This window comes from Oryzias melastigma, linkage group LG11 (genome assembly GCF_002922805.2).
Source record: "Oryzias melastigma strain HK-1 linkage group LG11, ASM292280v2, whole genome shotgun sequence".
NCBI lineage: Eukaryota > Metazoa > Chordata > Actinopteri > Beloniformes > Adrianichthyidae > Oryzias > Oryzias melastigma.
In genome coordinates this window covers 10,737,710-10,756,606 of record NC_050522.1, presented here as the reverse complement: position 1 = coordinate 10,756,606, position 18,897 = coordinate 10,737,710, and the positions used below count along the sequence as shown (strand labels likewise).

At 38.0% G+C, this 18,897-nt stretch overlaps 1 protein-coding gene across 3 annotated transcripts in view; it reads right to left on the bottom strand.

Moving 5' to 3' along the window:
- The window catches only part of trps1 (trichorhinophalangeal syndrome I), a 132,886-nt gene that overhangs the window by 65,009 nt on the left and 48,980 nt on the right, over positions 1-18,897 (bottom strand). For all 3 annotated transcript variants that reach the window (XM_024298416.2, XM_024298431.2, XM_024298408.2), the window contains exons 3-8: positions 11,903-12,586; positions 11,381-11,496; positions 5,859-6,447; positions 5,554-5,768; positions 4,123-4,333; positions 3,757-3,997 (exon numbers count right to left, since the gene is read on the bottom strand). In XM_024298416.2, the coding sequence (XP_024154184.1) occupies positions 3,757-3,997; positions 4,123-4,333; positions 5,554-5,768; positions 5,859-6,447; positions 11,381-11,496; positions 11,903-12,586 (2,056 nt within the window). The remainder of the gene's footprint in view (positions 1-3,756; positions 3,998-4,122; positions 4,334-5,553; positions 5,769-5,858; positions 6,448-11,380; positions 11,497-11,902; positions 12,587-18,897) is intronic.

Here is an 18,897-nt window from a genome sequence, read left to right as displayed (position 1 = left end):
TCTTCTTTTTTCAGAACAGTAAGATTGCCAAAAAATGTTTGAATATAGGACACTGTAAAGAGCAAAAAAGAAAAAAAAATCACTTAGCAAAGAAAAAAAGAACATTAAATTATACAGATCTGACCTTTACCTGACTAAGAAAATAAAACTCTTGACATTTAAAATTACTGGCCAAGACAGGCAGCAGTTAGAGAAACACTCACTACAGTGTATAATATAAAAATAATATCCTCGAATAATTCTTAAAAAAAAAAAAAACTTACTCAGATGAACATCCACACACAAAAAAAGAGATTTTGTGCTGAAATAAAGAAAAACATAAAATACGGGAATCCTTTAATTATAATTTTATGTTACTTACAGCATCCTAATAATTGTAAAAACCTGTTAAAAATAGGTGGAAATTCCAAATAAGACATATTGCACTTAATAAATAAAATATTTTTTAATCAAATTTTTATATTAAGATCCAACTTTCCAAATTAACACATTTACCCCTAAATGGTTGCTGGGACTACTGGCGAGGAAGGTAGCCTTGGTAATTTTCCAGCACTCCTTTGTTTACGCTCTCTTCCACTAGTTTGAAGCACCTCACAACACCGGCTAACTTTAGGGTAGGAAACAAAAAAGGCGAACAGTATCGGAGCTTTCCAGCCATACAGTTTGAACCAGATGGAAGCTCAGATGAGGAAAACAAAGTCGTACATGGATCTTTTCATCTGCATGTGGAGGTGCCAGAATTGTAGCAGAGAAAGGAGACTGCGGCCCGAACATGGCAGATGCTACGTCACAAACCTGAGTTTTGAAACATCTCTTCCTGATCCAATACGATTTGAATAAAGAAATACTCAGAAAGGCAGCTTTAACCTTAAATTATTTTCCATGCGTCCTCCATCATGAACATGTTAAAAACACAAAAAAATAATTTTGAATGGAGTGGTTCTTTCAGAGTCCCTTTCACATATTTAAATGAAGCTAAATTCTGTTTTTGTAGAATTTCTTTTGATTTTCACATCCTAAAATGACAGAAAGTGATTAAAAAGGCTGCAATGCAGATTTGTTAATTTTGACAGAAAGAAACAGGAATATTACATATTTTTGTTAAAGTGTTTCGTCGGTTCATCAGACAAGTAATGTCTACTCAATTACATTGTGTCAAACACACAGATGGCTATTGGTTTTGCCGGTTCCAAAACTTTAATAACTATAATTTAAGAGATGCTTAATTCAAAAGTTCAGCATTGAAAATAAACGAGAGAAGAGATATAGGACAATAGACACGATATGACGATATGTATCGTCATATCGCCTAGCTGTAGTGTGTAGTGTAAGTCACCACATTGTACTTAGTTGTTCTCTCTTTTGTTGTTTTAGTTGCATTTGCCACTAAGATGTTGCGTTTTGTAATAAATATAATTTATTTACATTTAGAACTTGGAAACCTTTAGTTTGCCTCAAAAAGAGAAAACCATTTTGGCTATTTTTTTTTTTAATTCAAGCTCCACTAGTTACACCTGAAGGGCCTGTTGTGTCCTTGTTAGACTGCCTTCTACCACTTGTTTCTTACTATTTGAGTTATTTTGAGGTTGGTCAACTTTGTTTACTTCTAATAAGTAATCTTCCATTATATTTTTGTTATTATCCACTAGTGAGTCTAGCTTGACAGTACTTTAGTCCTTGGGGTAAAATTCCTATGAGGACAGCTCAACAAAGCGGTGGATACTTGTCTGCTACTTAAAGAGAACATAAAAAGAGAAAACCCATTAGAGTGGCCTGTTGTTGACTGCGGGAGATAAGATATAAAAATAACTTGCCATAAGTGAAATTCGCTAAGTTATCAATTTCATTTTTACATTTAATGTAGATGTTTTGAGCCAGTAAACCTCTTCTCAGATAGGCATCAACAATTTTACACTTTTCCTTCATGTTTAAACAAGGGCTGTCAAGTTGTCGTGTTAATCACAATTAATTAACAGACATTTTAGCGTGTTATTTCTTTTAATTGCATCAATCTTGTTTTTGCGTCGGATGGCTGCTTCCGTGCCAATGCACAGCTAGACCATGGTCATTCAAGAAAAATATAAATATTAAATCAATTATTTGAACATCAACATAGCAACTACAGCAACTACCAAACCCCTTGACTTTAGGTTCCTTTTTTGATTTGTTAATCTAGCGCTGAATCATTTAGCATCCCAGCTAACTGTCTGTTTCATATACAGGCTCTGTTAAAGAAAAAAAATAATATTTGTGAATTTGTCTACATACTAACAAAAAAACTTGGAAACTTTAAAACTCCTTTAAGTGGGATGAATCTATGATAGCTTGAATGCCACTTCTGGTGTTAAACATACAGATACTTTGAACAAACACATATGAACTATCGTGTGCTTTGTAAAGGCTTGATCTTGTTATTTCATAAAGAAAATGACTTATTTGTAGCCTAAAACCAATATTTTAAAAAAAGGACTCTAATGCATCACTTTCAAACCGCAAGCCTTTCAATAAAAGGACCTGTCAATTATATCCTGGTCAACGTAGCATTTGGTAGAAATGTGAAGTAGGTTGGACATCTGCATTGATTATGTGCCATTTAGCAGTAGCTTATTGATCGTGCACGCCTGGAGCAACACAAGAGTCAGATCTGCATTTTCAAGACAAAAAAGAAAAGTTTTTTTTGCTACGCTTAAAAAGCATGACGGCAAAGAGGTTTATTTAGATGAGTTAATCTCCAACTTTTTTGTATGTGGTTGTAATTGGTTAACAGCTGGTCCTCAGCACTGCACAGTGATGGAACAGACGACCCTTCAAAGTAACAGGCACCAAAAGTCAGCTGAGCTGTGCTGGTTTGCAAAACTGGAGATCTGAAATTCAACGATGGATAAGATGATAGCAGTAAGATAATATTTAAAAATGAAGTAAGAATTTGGATCCCACATGAAGCTAAATGATAAATTCTACACACTTAAAGCAAATTGTTCCTTAGGGATTTTTAGATGATTCCAAAATCTTTTCTTCTTGGCTATCTATTCTTACTTTGACACAGAATGATGACATAAATCATTGACTGAACTGGTTGAAACGAGCTGTAAAGATTGAAAAACCCCATCAAGGAAATTGAACTAATTTGCATCTGGACTAAACGTAGGAATTGTGTCACACTTCCAGCCGAGTTGAGACTCCTAGATGCAATGAGACCAACATCTAATGATTTCAGTCCTCCAATTTCTACTAAAGAGCAATTACAGTGAGTGAAATGAAAGTGGTTCAGTGTGTGCTCCAAAAATTACACTGCAAGTGCAGCTATTCTTCAGAAAAAGAAAAAAAATGTCTTGCTACCAATCTGTGATGCTTTTCTTTCAATTTGTGATAAATGTGTGATTAAGTTAGAAAGGATTTCCCTTCAGAATGAAATCTGAAAGTGTCTTTAATGTGTAAAACATGAGGCTACTGCTAAAAATGACTGTACTTCGCCAACATTCTTGGATGAAATAGCATATAAAAAAAAGAGAGAATTACCGCTATGCTAAAGCAGCTGATTGTTAATCATCTTCCTGACGTGCAAATGGAAACTTTTAAGGCAACTACCTTTTATTTGTGGATAATTAATCAAGGGCCAACTGGAATATTGCCTCTTTTAACACCCAGCCTCATCTACTCAGACATTTCATGATACGGCATGGATGGCATGAAGGTACACGTTAAAGATTTATAGAAGCTTCAAATTTTTAATCTTAGTAAAGAAAAAAAACTCACCTATAGTGTCTAAAAATCTCTTCTTCTACTTCTGTGATGAAGTGACATTTTGCACACGAGTACTGCCTTTCTCGTCCCCTCCTTTTCCCTTCCTCCTTGTCTCCTTCAGCCTTCTCCTCAGCTTTGACTCGTGGGCCGGCCCCCTTTAGGTTGATCAGAGTGTGGCAGCTCTCGTAGTGTTGCAGCAACACGTCAATGTCCGTGGTGGCGAACGCACACTGATCACACAAGTGGGTGACGCCTAGAAAAAGTGTGAAGAGTCAGAAACCCCGCAGTTCAAGAAAATGAAGGGCTTTAAAAATGAGTAAAAGGGCACATCTCAGCAGCATGTGGTCATGGTTTGCAATTACCCATCAGTTTAAATACCTTGTGTGACAACAGGATGTGCGGGGTCAGAGAGCCGAAAGGTCGGACCAGAAATTACGCTAGGGTCGCCTCTCTGGTTGGGAGGGGTCACACAGGGCGAGGTGCTGGTGGTGGGATTCGAAGTGATGGCATCTTGCTGTTTGGTGAGCTGAGGGAACTTGGAACAGCATTTAGGACAGGTGGACTTCCGACAAGCAAAGGGATGGGATACCTATGGAGATGATGAAGCAGCAAACACCAGTTTGAATGCTTGCCTGCTGCTGTTATTGTGGCAAGTAGCATTAATAACAGAAACCTAGTTAACCATCTTTATTCCATACATCTTATTTTTTTGCTGCATCTGCACTGTTTAGCAGCTGGTATATAATAGGGCAGCGACTCTGTGTGGGTACATTTGAATAATTGAGGAAAATTCAACCAAAGACAAAATTAGAACTAATAAATGTATACTTGCTTGAATATTTACCATATTTTTGAAGTCTAAGTAGTTTTTTTTTCTTCTTTTTTTACATAGATTAGCCAGGGATGTGACTTGCATGTGATTTTTATAAAAACAGCACCGACCACTAGAGGGCAGTGTAGGTGTGCGCATTAGTATTGTTAAAAAACGCAAAAAACAGGAATTCTTGAACTTGCTTTTAGTATACGGTGTTCACACTGGACTGTCGCTACCCAATGCTAGCGCACGTGGTCACAATTAAAAGAGACTTAGTCCGAAATGTCAAAGTGGTCCAATTCTTGCACATTTTGCTTCAGACTTATTCCTTCCCAACTCTATTCTGATATATGAAAGACTATATGATCAATATATATGACCAACGTTCAAACGGTTGACACTTGCAACATACATTTCTCTCAAAAGTGTGACTTCGACTGAATCTGAATTCTTATGGCTTCTCCCTACCCTCCAATTTTAGGGGCATTTGACTTGGTAGGGTTGTCTGAAATAGTTCTTTCAAGGGCTAACCCCCGCGGCAGAACATTTATTCATGTTGGTGTGCTCTAAAGCCCAGAAGTTTACATTTAGATGTAACCAATGACTTTTAGCTTTAGCATGGCCTTTTAAAGTTATAAAACTGATATGTATTTCCAAGCGCTAGCAGGACCGCGCTAACATGGCTGACTGGCCACTATTTATGACGTAATTGAGAGGGAGTGACGTCCGAATTAGAAGACACTATTTTTCCATAACTCGCTGTTTGGAAGGCTATATGTAGGGATAAGGAGAAGCTGTAGGGGTAGGGGAAGAGTTTGGATTTGAGTTTATACTCCAGTGCGACCTATCTATATATGCTTTTCTTTTTTATTATACTTTTTTTGGGCTGATGTGACTTATTCTCCAGAGCGACTTTTAGTTAAAAAAAAATACTGTAACTGTTTTTCATGTGCTTGCAAAGCAACCCAATGGATGTTATATTTTATACATCTCACCTCCCCAAGGTGCTTATGTGGCTGACAGTGCCCTTGAGGACAATACATGCAATGCTGAATGCAGCAGCGATGAATGGAGTGGTTGTGCTGGTAGTGCAGCAGCAAGGGAGCCACCACTATCACGTCAGCATTGTGGGCCATGGAGTAACGGAAATCGCACAGCTGACAGTTGTAACTGGTCACCACTGCTTCGGAATCACTGCAGTTTGGGTCTCCTGGCAGAAGAAAACAAAACCAAGTTCTTGGTGCTTTTGGAAGAACAGTGTGGTAAGTGGGAGGATAGGAGAAAATGGAGGTAAGCAAACCTTTGCTGGTGCTGGATGGGTTAGATAAATGATCTTTGCAACTTTTGAATGCCATATCATCTCTCTCTACCACGTCTCTTCTTCCTCCTCTTTCTGTAGCGTTGCTGGGGCTCACAACTTCTCCTGGGCTCCCTCGATGTCTTTGTTCATAGTGCTCCAAAAGCTTTGCTGAACCTCCTGACCAGTCGCAACTCCAGCTGCAAGATTTGCACAAGTAATACCCCTGCGTGGCTCCTTGACCGTCTTCCCCGGTCCAGGCTAGGGAGTCTGAGCACACCCCACCTGGGATGCAGTATCCAGCCAGGGCATCATCATCTGCTCGCACCGCCACTCGCTCGACTCCCTCAGTGTTCTGGCTCCTACCTTTCAGCTGGTTGTCATGAGTTGCCAGGTTGTTGGCCGTAGCCATAGGTGTGGTCGGAGGGGTTTTGACTTTGTTCGGATGTGAGGACAAAAAGTGTTGCTCCAGTTCCGAGGAACTACTGCCCATATATGTGAAGTTGCAGTATTTGCAGCGGAAATACTTAGTGTTTCCCTGGCAGTCGGAGGTTTTGCGTCCAATTCCAATCAACATTCCACCCAGTGTCACCTAATGACAGAACAAAAACACAAAAAGTCAAAATTGTTTTTGTTTGTTTTTCAAACTAAACCAATAAATATCATTAAAAAAACATGTATAGTTTCTTTTTGAGGGTGAATTAGTAGTTATTGTTTAAAGCTACCAAAAATTAAAATAGAGATATAAAGCCATGTTTACTGAAATAAAATGACAAACAGATGGAATCATATTGTCAGGACTCAGAGCTCTGACTCCCCCCTCTCTGGTCAACGGCGGGAGCAGTCTCCAGATGTCTAACTCACCCGACACCAATCTGACAATCTGGTTCTTAAAGGGTAAACCAACCCTAAATCAACTTTTTTTTGTCTGTTCATCTCTATAAATGGGACTTTAAAAGTGCTGTCTGTTGGTCATTGCCAAATTTTTTACAAATCAAAATAAGCTTGTTTAATTCTTGAAAATATAGTAAAAAACCATATGTGTGCTGCCCCCTACAGGTTGAATCGGGGTATTACATCAAACCATTTAAGTCTCGCGTCATGATCTGCAGGTCCAGTAATGATAACAGTCCTGTTCCCCAGCCCCACCCCTCTGACTGGATTTTCACATTTTGGCTGTGGGTGGAGTCAGCCTCCAATTACCCTATTTGGTGACCCTTTAAGCAGCACAGAACCTCACTTTGTGTGAAGTATTGTTTTGTGCCACTCTGCCTGCATTACGGAGCGTTTCATTCTGGACCTGACCTTCAATTTCTGACCCTGCTTCATCTGTTTGCTTGCTGCCTGCCCTGACCCTCATCTGGGCCCTGACTACCCTACTCTCTTCTTGGATGACCTTGTGCTAGTGATTGACCTTTGCCCGTTTGACCCTGATCTAGTTTTGTGGACTTTTAGCTGTTCTTAGTTACTGTCCTGAACTAATAAGACCTGCTGCATGTGGAACCAGCTTTCTGTCCGTTTGTGACAGGTTTACTTGGTTTTAGCTCCATACTAATATAGGAAACTGAACTGGCCATGTTCTAAAGTAGGGCTGCCCAACCCTGGTTGTCAATATCAATTACCCTGACTGTTTGCCAGTGATCCCTATCCTTCTTGCTGCTGATTGCATGGATTGAGCCTTAGTTTGATTCGTATGGGTGCTGTGGGTTTTTGGGTTGTCCAGGCCCGTGGAGGGTCATAGACATCTTAAAAAGTAGCGCAGATGTATCTTGCAGTTTGAGGCTTCACCTCAAGGGATGTCCTGAAAATGGAACATATGATTGCCGTGCAATGGTAAGTGTATCATGAAGTATTTGTAAGGATAATAGACGTTGTACGCACTTATGACATACAGGTGATACTGCTGTACGGTCCCCGGAGGTGACTCTTGTCAATAGTAAGGTAGCCTCTTACTGATTGCGCACAACCCCCATGTCTAACAGTCAGGCTGTGCACAAGCGGCCCACAAGAAGCATACCCATAGGAAAAAATGGTGCATTAACTTTTTCGCTCTACAGGCTCACAGAGCGGTCTACGACCTTGCTATCTTTTTTTCATATACCGGGCTGCCGGTGGCACTTGACATGGAAGGCCACCAGCTGGAATATTTACATCATCCTGTCAGAGCTGTTGCCGGCTACCACTGCCCTGTGTCCCCCAATTTCGTAATGGTGTCATCCCCACCAGTCACTTGACTGCTACCGCACAACCTTGAAATGTGCCCGGGCAGTCACTGACCAATGTCAACTTTTAAAGAAAATTTGTCCAGTTGCCATAAAATGTATACTTTTTCTTCTGACCTCCCCTGCCACCGTGCAGTGTGTAAAAATGCGAATGCCACCTCCTGATTACAAATGTCGCCATGCGGCCACCTAGGAAACTTGCATTTAGGTTGCTGCGCGGTGGCATTTTGGGATATGCGACCTTATTCTAACCAGCAGAAAGCAGTGCAGCGTGATCTTAGATCTTTAGGATCAAAGTTTGGGCAGGCCAGTTGTAAAGGGATTCAGTAAGTATAAATGACAGAAAGATATAAAAGCAGAAAATGAGAGAGAAACAAACACAAAAGAAAAATAATTTCAATAGAATCAGAGTGATTCAGGACAGGAGGAAGAGCGGTGGAAAAAGTAAAGACGACACATATGTATAATAGAAGAGACAAATGGAGAACATAGAAAAAGGAAAAGAAAGTTAAATATGCCTGACAGCTGTTTCATTACACTCCCAAACAGCCGATTATAGCCCCTGCTCCCGTCTGCCTCTGGCACTACCTTCTCCCCTCTTTCTCCTGGTTATTCCTCCTTTTTCCCAACCTCTCTCCTCTGAGCTTTTTTTAAAAATATTATTGGTTGACAGGGGTTTCTGTCTTAGCAAATGACAGCATGGAATTTTCCAAATGTGGGCAGGACAGAGAAAAATTGAGTGAGGGAATGAGAGAATAAAGACCCCTTTCATTCAATTTCTTTTTTTCTTTCCCTATACTTTTACTTTTTTTCTGCAAAATGATGATTTAAGCCTGGTGGATTTTCTATTTCTGACTCAGTATGTGTGTGCACAGATTCTCAACTACGGTGTGCCTTTATTGAGTCCATCATGCAAGTTAAAGTTATTACAAAATGTTCCTTTAAATGAAATTACACTCTTTGGACATAAATCAGCTCACTCAAAGCTCTGTTTCATATAAAAATTAAATACATTCTCATCATTGACCTGAGCTTTGTCAAAATCAAAATAATCCGGATGCACACAGAGGCAATCACAGATATCAGTGTTTTATTTCAGTGTTTTTTTAAAAGAATATTTCAACATGTGTTAAAGCCTCCAACATCTGAGCTGCAATCACTGTCATCATCCTGGGATTTAATCATCATCTGATTTAAGAAATGACAAAAAGCCTTGACGCAGAACTATAGCAGATTTAGTATTTACAGATTCATCAATGGAGCTGCAGCTCTCATAAAAATTGATTAAACTAAATATGTATACAGCTGTTTTTTGTTTTTTTCCACGGAGGTTTAAAGTGCAGCTAAATCTAGCAAAGAAAAAAAAAAAAAAAAAAAAAAAAATCACTCCTGACTGATTTTAAAACCTTACTGATTGGCTGAACAACAGACAATCAGACTGGATGTGAAAACAGTGCTTTTAGGGGTGTTTGGAGCAAGTTATTGTGCAGTAGAATGTTTACCACAGTCCCCCCATTAACCTCAGTTAATGTGCAACCACATCAAGCAGCTGTGGCCAAAAAACACAAGGAATTATCAGCCACAAAATAAAAGTTGTGATTCTGTATTTGTGAGAATTTAAGCTAACATTAACAGTGCGTGTTGGCAAAAGATAGAACTCTATTATATTATATTATATTATATTATATTATATTGTTCATTAATTTATAAGCTTCTGTTATTTCTTGAAAAATTGTGATGCGTTAAAAAATCAGTTTGAACATAACATACAAAAATTAATTGTGCAATTATTTTTTTAATCTATTTTGTTAGAATTCTATTATCTGACATTAAAAATGTATCTATATTTTTTGTACTTTACAACATACATACAAGGGTCTGAAAGCAGTCACAAAAAAACTGAACTCTTTGAAGTTGGCTATGTGTGAAAAACCCGTCAAGCAACCACCTATTCCAATTCACAGGGTTCTCTTATGCAACAAAAGCATCACATTTTATTTTCATCCAAGTTCCAGTTTAAATTTTAATGCATTTACTATACCACAGAGGTCAGGAATCAAGCAGAAACAGCCCTTACTTCTAATTTATTTCCATCAACTTCACCTGAAGGGGGCGATCAGTAAATCACGATCTAACTTAAAGCTGTAAATATGCAATTACTTTAAATTAGCAATCTAATTATTTTCTCATATAAATAATGCATTTTTTAGATAGCAAAAATAAGGGAAATTGGTTTGATTTAAACAATTTGCTCACATTAGCTACTAAATTCTTTAATTAGACAGATAATTGATATCTGATGGGAAAAGGTAGCTGTAATAAGTTTCTTCCAGAATAAGAATTAAAACTAATGTTTCTTGGATCAGGAATAAAACTTCTATTATTTTAATGTTGCAGAGAGTAAGTTGTGGTATGTTAAAGAAGCATCGACAAAAAAAAAACTGAGTTTAGAGTATCATTCCAACCCATAAAAGCAGCTGTTCCCAATGGAGCAATAAACTGATGGGTGAAAAGGTGGGTGGCTGGATACTCTCTCTAGGGGTAATTTGACCAAAATAAATCAGTCATTTCACTAAAAACATGAGAAGCTGTATAGTGGTAAAAAGGAACTGTTACTTTAATGTCATGGTAAAGTGATGAGCTACTCATCTATGAATAAAGCTATTCTACTGTGAGACATCTTTTTCAAACAAAATCTTTTTTATAAGTTTTTTGTTTGATACACTGGCAAAACCAAGGCAAGCCTGAGTTTGTTTTCATTTGGAAAAAAAATAATTCTGGAAACATGTAGTTGAGTCATAACTAACTCGATTCTGACATGTTTTTTTCCCCTCAAACTGGTCGCTCTCTTTCTTGCACTGGAGTTTTTGCTCGAGTGTTTCTGTTTGTTATCTTAGCCTTTTTTATTTGAAATGAATGTATGGTGCCACATGGCAAACTTATCTAGCAGACAAAGATATAGAATCATTAAAAACAATCATTAAAAGTGTTCTGGATGTTTTATAGCATTAATCGATGAGAAATCCCTGATAACATTGTACTCTCTTACGGGGTCCAGATGACCCCACTCTTACATTGAAGTGTGAAACATTTTGAAAAAGTGGGGTCATCTGGACCCCAGAAGAGAGCACAAGGGTTAAAATAGATAAGGAGATGATCTAAGTGGGACGTTGGTTTTTGGCAGAATGTGATGCTGTTTAACATGTGTGATGTAGCTGATTTCGATGTCATGGACAATGTTGCTGTGTAAAGCAAACCGTGACCAAGTTTAGACACTTTAAATCCCGTCTTGACCGTGCTGACCTGTACGTCGTACGTGCCATTCATCACAACTGTCCTCTGTTGCGGATTCTGAGCATCTTTTCTTGTCTTTCCCAGTTCTTTGGTTTGGCTCCTCTGTCCTTGTCCCACCTGCATATCTGAAATAAGAAACATCCAAATAGTTCAGCAGAATAAAAGAGAGAAACGAAGGTTCTAATGTGCTCAAGAAGAATGTCTCATGAGAGAAAGAAAAACTATTTACAATCTCTGGATGCAGGTAAACTGAGAAGGTATTTTGATTTTTTTTTTTTTTTTTTAGAATATATTCAATCTAAACTTTATCAGTAATTTCTACTTTATCAAGATCTGACTATTGTCGAATATTGTCTGAACCTGTATATAAATGTGATTTTAGATGGTGTAATTATTCAATTTGGTTTTCTAGCCACCCAATATATTTATTTTTGTTATTTCATAAAATTAAAAGCTGGAGGCTTGGTTGTAGTTTGTGTAGCACTAACACCAGTAAGAAAAGCGTGACTGAACATGAAGAACAGGAGTTACCTAAACTTGTGTGTTGGGGTGCCATGTTGTGGAGGGCCAGGATGTGTGTGTCGAGGGCAGCATCCTGTCGTGTACGGTTGTGCAGACCCAGGTGATACTTCCTAAAGTGCTTCACCAGGTCAGCGGGGTCGTTGCCGTAGTAACCATATCCGCACACGTTGCATTTAAAGTCCTGAAGTTTGGGAGAAGGGCTGGAGGCGAGTCGGAGAGTGTCAGTTGTGGACTCCTCCCCTCCTTCCTGTCTGGACAGCAGGAGGGGGGCAGAGAGATGATCTGCTTTGGTTCTGTTTTTGTGGCCCCCTTCTCTCTCCTCGGCGCCCTTCTCCCCGTCCTCAGACTCCGACAGGCCCTCCGGTCTCTCCGCCGAAGTCGCCTCCCCTTGCTTCGCCCTCCCCCCTACTCCTCTCCTGCCCCCTCGCTCATCGTTGCGATCGCCGACAGACGAGGGAGAAACGGATGAGGAGACACACTCGCTCTCTCCCTCTTCCTCCTCCTGCTCCTCATCCCCTCGAATGCGCTCGGAGGTATCGGGCTCGGAAGATAGCTTTGTCCGTTTGGCCTCCCCTCCCACTCTGTCCTCCTCTCCTTCCTCCTCTTCTTCTCCTGCTTGCCTCGCCCCCTCTTCTTCCTCTTCCTCCTTACCTCCCACACTCCGGATAGGGGGATTCTTCTTCCTCACCATCTCTGGAAAGTAACAAAGATGTTTCCTTTAATGGTTTTACTTTTATAAAAAAAAAATTGACAGAACTGGAAAAATAAAATCAACAAGTTAAATGGCAGATTGCCTTCTCCAGCGAGAGATGAAGCTATTTGAATCGACTTTTATACCTACAATCCATCTAAATCGATTTATTTTTGATTATCCTGAAAGAAATAGAAGGAACCTGTAAAACGTCACCTGCACTATTTAGTAACCAGATATTTATCTCTGAGTCAAGCTGGTTTTAAAATGTCCTGGATTGATGTTAGGTAAATGAATCAGACTGTTCAAAATGAACTAAAATCAACTATGAATCGTATTGTCAATCCCCAAACTGAATCGCTGCTAGAATGAAGAGTAAGAAACACACGAAACAAGGTTTTACAGAACAAGCTCAAATACAAATTTCAGAAATAAAATAACCCACCCTGTACATAAGGTAAAGCTTTCCTTTATAAACATCTTTTAAACATGGCACATTGACAATCTTCAACTGCAAACCCCATCAAAGACATCAGACACAACAAACAAGAAACATCTTAGACGTGAGGATTTTTTCTGGGTGGTTTGGACGGATCCTTACAACACAAACCCATCATTCTTTCATTTTTTTTCCCGCTCTCAAACTGGAGAGCAAATCTTTTTTTTTTTTGTTATGGAAACCATTTGTGAGAATCTTCAGCACATGACCACATCAAAACAAAAACCATATCAGAGAGACAGCGACAGCAAGAGCGGGGGTTGTTTGCAGACATAGAATGCATTGGGGAGAATGGCCAACACGCAACCACATCAAACCAAACATCCCATATCACACAGATGGATAAGGGAAGCTGCAGACAGACACTCATTCCCTCCAGTATTCCAAATTACTTTTTTTTTCATCCATTATACTTATTTCTCCTAATTTTGTCTTCATTTACCCCGACTTTAATGTTAACCGTTTTGCTGAATATTCCACCCAAACACTAACGTCCAATAAAAGATGTATGTATATTACAGTGACAGCAATATTCTCATCTGTTTTTGTTTTTTATTTTCCTGTTTTTCCCTTTTTCTTGCCTCATAATCTCTGCAAAGCCACTAAAGACGAACCCATGTGTTTCATGTTAAGCCATGATCTTTTCTTTTGTTTTAAAAGAGAACAACTGCGGTTGCGATGATCACAACAGGCGTGACAGGCAGATAGTGCGTGTGTTTGTCGAAAAATCTGTGTGAGAGCGTGTTTATCTGTGGTCGTTTGGTTCAAATTCAGTCGTAAACACAGTCAACTCATTGACCTGTGCCCTGCCTGTGTTTGCAAGTGTGTGTGTTGGGCCGTAAACACAGTAATCAGACTCATCAAACCCAGAACTGATCACTGTTGGATCAATGCTCTGTGAGCAGATTGAGGTGAGTATTTTGGAATAATCTGATGATTACTCTGAAAGAGGATTATAACATGTGTATTGATGTATTGTCAAGGAATGTTGTTAAAAGTGAGTAATCAGATGAGCATAAACAAACACATGCACATTTACATAAACACATTGCAACGGGACTCGTTTTTTTACAACTCTGAAGTTTGAGAGGAAGAAATTTGCATTTTATTTTCTCTCTCTGGCCTTTATGGCATTTACTGTTCTCTTGTACGCTCTCCCTCCCCACTGAACGACTATTAAAATAAAGCAATTTATGTCTACAAGGGCCCACGCCTAAACCAGCCCTGGCACTCGCTTTATATGCGTCTGCACATACGTGTGTGTGTGTGTGTGTGTGTGTGTGTGTGTGAGAAGGAGCAGGGACCAGAGGAAAATCTCATCTGATGTTCACCACACCCAGTCAGAATTCATCATTTGCTTGCACACACACACACACACACACAGTGAAAAACTACAGATTGCTGTGGTAAAGCAGTGAAGCTGAAATCACAGCCAAAGAAGAACCTTGATTCCATCTGTGCTGTTCCTCTGTTAAAGTTCATAAAAGCAGCGGTGATAGTACCTTTAAAATCTTACACAACTTTTACTGGAGCATGAAATCAATAGAACCAAAATAATTTAATATAATATACAATGACATTACATATTCACATACCTGAAGAGAAGGACGGAAACAGAAAAGGCTTGAAAGACTGTTCCGTCCTTTAGACCACGTTGCATTTGTATGTGTATAGCTCTGACACAGGACGGCCTCAATGGGCTTCAGGCTGTGTACACAGACTGAAACCATTACTATCAACTAAAATTAGCTCCAACCCACTACAACATGCCACATAACAACTTCTGCTACTAGCTACAATTAGACCCAATACACCACAATGGCCTCAATACCACAGCGAAGACAAATGTGACAGTTAATCATTTTCATCAACAATAATTAGCCCCAAAGCAGAGAAGGTTTTCATCTGAAGTTGCCAATATCAATATCATCTTGGGACAACTGAAAAAGATCCATCAGCATCAGAAGTGTGATGTGACAAACTAAATTTCACTGTCTTTATGCAACTCAGTTTTTCTTAAAAAATAAAAAAAGAAAGAAAAAAGCAATTTCTGAGAGTTAATTAGGTTATTTGTTATCATTTTTGAAGTTGAACTATGTAACAGGTCCTAAATAGAGTTTAAAAACAGTAATTGTTGCCTCAGATTTCTCATTCTGACCAAAAAAAAAACTAAAATATAATACTCTGATACATTGGATTCACCAAAGTTTTACATAAGCCTTTACAAACTTTCTTTTGATTTGATTCACATATTTTTGGAACCAGCATTCAAATAGTGGCGAGGTCTTTGTATTGATCACGGTCATGTGTCACCCCTTAATGGTTAATTTACAACAACAGACAACCATTTTTGGCTTGGACAACTTCATTTTACGGTGGCCCTAAAGTGCAAACCTCATCCACAAATTACTCAACGGAAAAACATTTTAAAGACCATAATGACAATTAAAAAAGAAAAAATAAATACTCAAAAAACAGCATTAGACTATAGATAACAAAACAAAATTTCAGAAACCAAATCATAAACAAATTTCAGAAAACAAAATGAAAAACTTAAAAAAACAAAACACAACTAGAAACCAGAAAACAGGAATTATGGGACATCGCTGACTGCATGATGATAGCCAGTATTGCTTAAAATCAAATTACTTTCAGTTGAAAAGATGGACAAATATCATTATCCAATCAGCGATGTCCTATGGTACCTACGTTTTCCAGTTTCTTTTTAGGGTTTGTTTTTTTAACATTTGGTTTAGATCTCTGTAAATTACTTTAGGTTTCGGAAATATTTTCTTCTTTTTTACTCAAGCCAGAAAATGATTGGATGATGATGCTTGTACATTATTACAACTGAAAGTTATAGTATACAACAACAGGAGTTTCTCGTTGTGTTTCATTTTTCTAATATTTCATTTTGTTTTCTAGAAATGCATTTTTTCTAAAAATGCTTTTTTTGGTTGTTTTGTACATGTCAATTTCAGGAATTTTGTTTTAATTTCTAAAATGTAATGCTCTTTTTTTATTATTGGTTTTGCTTTTGTAATTTCCAGCGTCATTTTTATATGCGTTGAGTGATTTGCACTTCAGGGCCACCATTGGTCAAGACGCTTAGAACCATTAACTGTATTTGAGAACTGGAAGTGTGTTGTCACCCATAGAAAATGACAGACTTCCGTTCCAACAAGATAAAGTAAATGTTTTTTTTTTTTTTTTTTTTTGCTGTATGTAAGTCACCATGTTGTAACCAGAGACCTTCAGTAAACTGGGATTGATCTGAGTCGCTTTTGATCATCATTCTCATCATCACTCTAGCCAATCAGGAGTGAGCCTGTGGAAGGCCACACCTCTACCACTTAAAAGTGGACCCAGAAGAATCTTTCAATCAAACATCTTACATATTTCACATGAAACTACATAAAATTCCTTTAGGCATTTGATTGGCCAACTTGATTAACTCGCACTGCACAAAATATATTGTAAAAAAAAAAATATGTTTAGCAAAAACGTGTAAGCAAAATGTCTAATTCTTACTTTAAATGGGCCTGATACAAACCAGTGGGTCACATGACCACTGTATTATTTTATTTAAGTCTATTACAAACCTTTTTTTTAGCCTTTAAACTAAAATCTTTCCTTCAAGTCATAATTTTGATTCAAGCTAAATTAATTTTATTGTGATAACACCCTGGATTTTTAAACCACAATCATCAGCATTTCATAGTTTTAGTTCAAAGTCTGCATCTTTTATGCCCTAAATCTATATGCGTCTGAGTTTGTTGTTTTGTTGCTGCAGTCAATTTCTCCCACTCAAAGGGAAATGTTGAAACCAACCCCACATACAGAAACATATCATGACATTTTGCTCCAAACTGATGCAATATAAACAAAAAACGTGAAGTTTGAGCTAAGTTTACCAAAAAACATCAACATCTCTCGACTTTTACTTCATTTTTTGGAAAAATAATGTCTGTTGTAAAAAAATGCAACTAAAACAAAATGACACGTGCAGTGTTACAAAGTACAGCAAACACACTAAAAATCCTCCTTTATGTTGGATTTTTTTTTCTTACTCTCAGAGTGTTAAATGACACTAATGGAGTAAAACGGATTACCCGTACATCTCCACCACTTCACCCAGTGACTCCAAGCTAATTCTCTAAATGCATATTATTGAGTCACTGTAATGGATGTGTTTGATACAGACTCTCAACAGAACTTGTGCCGCTTCAAGATATTGCTACTCTTCCCTTTCCCCTAGGACAGTTGTGCTTGGCAATTGTGCATTTTGTACACAAAGGATTAATGTGCACCAGAAATTATCTTTATAGCGAAGTGTTCTAAAAAAGAATTATCAATTAAATTATCAATATACATAATTTTTTATGGTCATTATATAATGTCTGCTTATATCCAAATTTGAACAATTGTGTTTACATTTTTGAATAGTTTTGTTTTCTCCTTCACTCCATTGGCAGATTTTAAGAACAATTAGTAAATGAAAACGTGTCAAGAGAATACCATAAGAATGTTACCAAGGATACGATTTTTTTGAGATAAGAATTTAAGTTTTAACATTATTATTAATCATTAAACATCCTGTTTAGACAAAACAAAGGTAGAATTTGGGAGAAACTAGTAAAGTTTGTTTGCAAATACCCATTATGATGGCGTATATATACAGGCCGAACTTAGTGCAGAGGTAGGGCAGTCAACCTCCGTTCCCGCACTGGCCGCCCATATGTCGACGTGTCGTTTGGTGAGACCCAACATTGCTCCTGGTGGATACAGGTTGGTGCCATTGTAAGACAGAGGAGTATGAATGTGTGTATGCATGGGGGTGTGTTTATGGTGAATAGGACTGTGACTGTAATGCGCTTTGGGCTTTAAACCAAGGTAGAAAACCACTATAATGTCATTTACAGAGTGGACGTATTCAAATGAATGTTGGGAAACTGGCATCTAATACTACCTCTATAAAAGATAAAACAAAATCTCTCCCATCTTACAGTTAATAAGAAATAGGAAGTTTTATGTGATTTTGTTTTATCCTACCATACATCACTGCTAATTCATTGCTTGGCAAAAAGCATGTTTGTTTCACATCTTTAAGATTTAAAAAAAATATCAACTTGCTGCATTTATTGTAGTAGTTCTGGTTTGATTATGGTCATAGAACTGGAATTATACTGGAAATACATAAACATTTACAATGGTTGAGGCAGATAATCATCATTCATGTAATTATCTCTTTGCCAGTACAGATCTTGTGGTGATGCAACCCTAACTGCAACTAAACCCAGATCCTTGTTTCCAAAGCAGCCCAGATAGCATCATCAACTTGTAAGGTTCCCTCAGTGTGTAAAATGTTGTCATATGATGAGATAAGAACATCGGGAAGGGTCTATGGTGTAAAAAAGGCTGGTGAAGCACCGGTCTGTGCTGCAAACATTTTCAAATTGTCTGACATTTTCACAAAAACGTCACACAATGTTATTATAGTCCAGCATTTATGGTGTTGCAGATAAATACAACAAAATACAGTGATAATACAGTTATAGAAACAGTTTTTTTTCTAAAAAGAATAAACGTGGATCCGCTATTTGTGAAACTATATAAGCAGCGTTCTCACAACACAAGCCGATTGCTGCAAATTACGTGGGAACAACCTGTCACAACAAATCCACGTTTTAAGTACAACTCCTGGGATTGTTTGATAAATGCAGTATTCTTGGTTAAGTTGTAGGCTCTCCTTTATGGAGAGAAAATAGATTCACTCCGATTTGTGCGTGTGTAATTCTTAATTTGTGCGTAAAT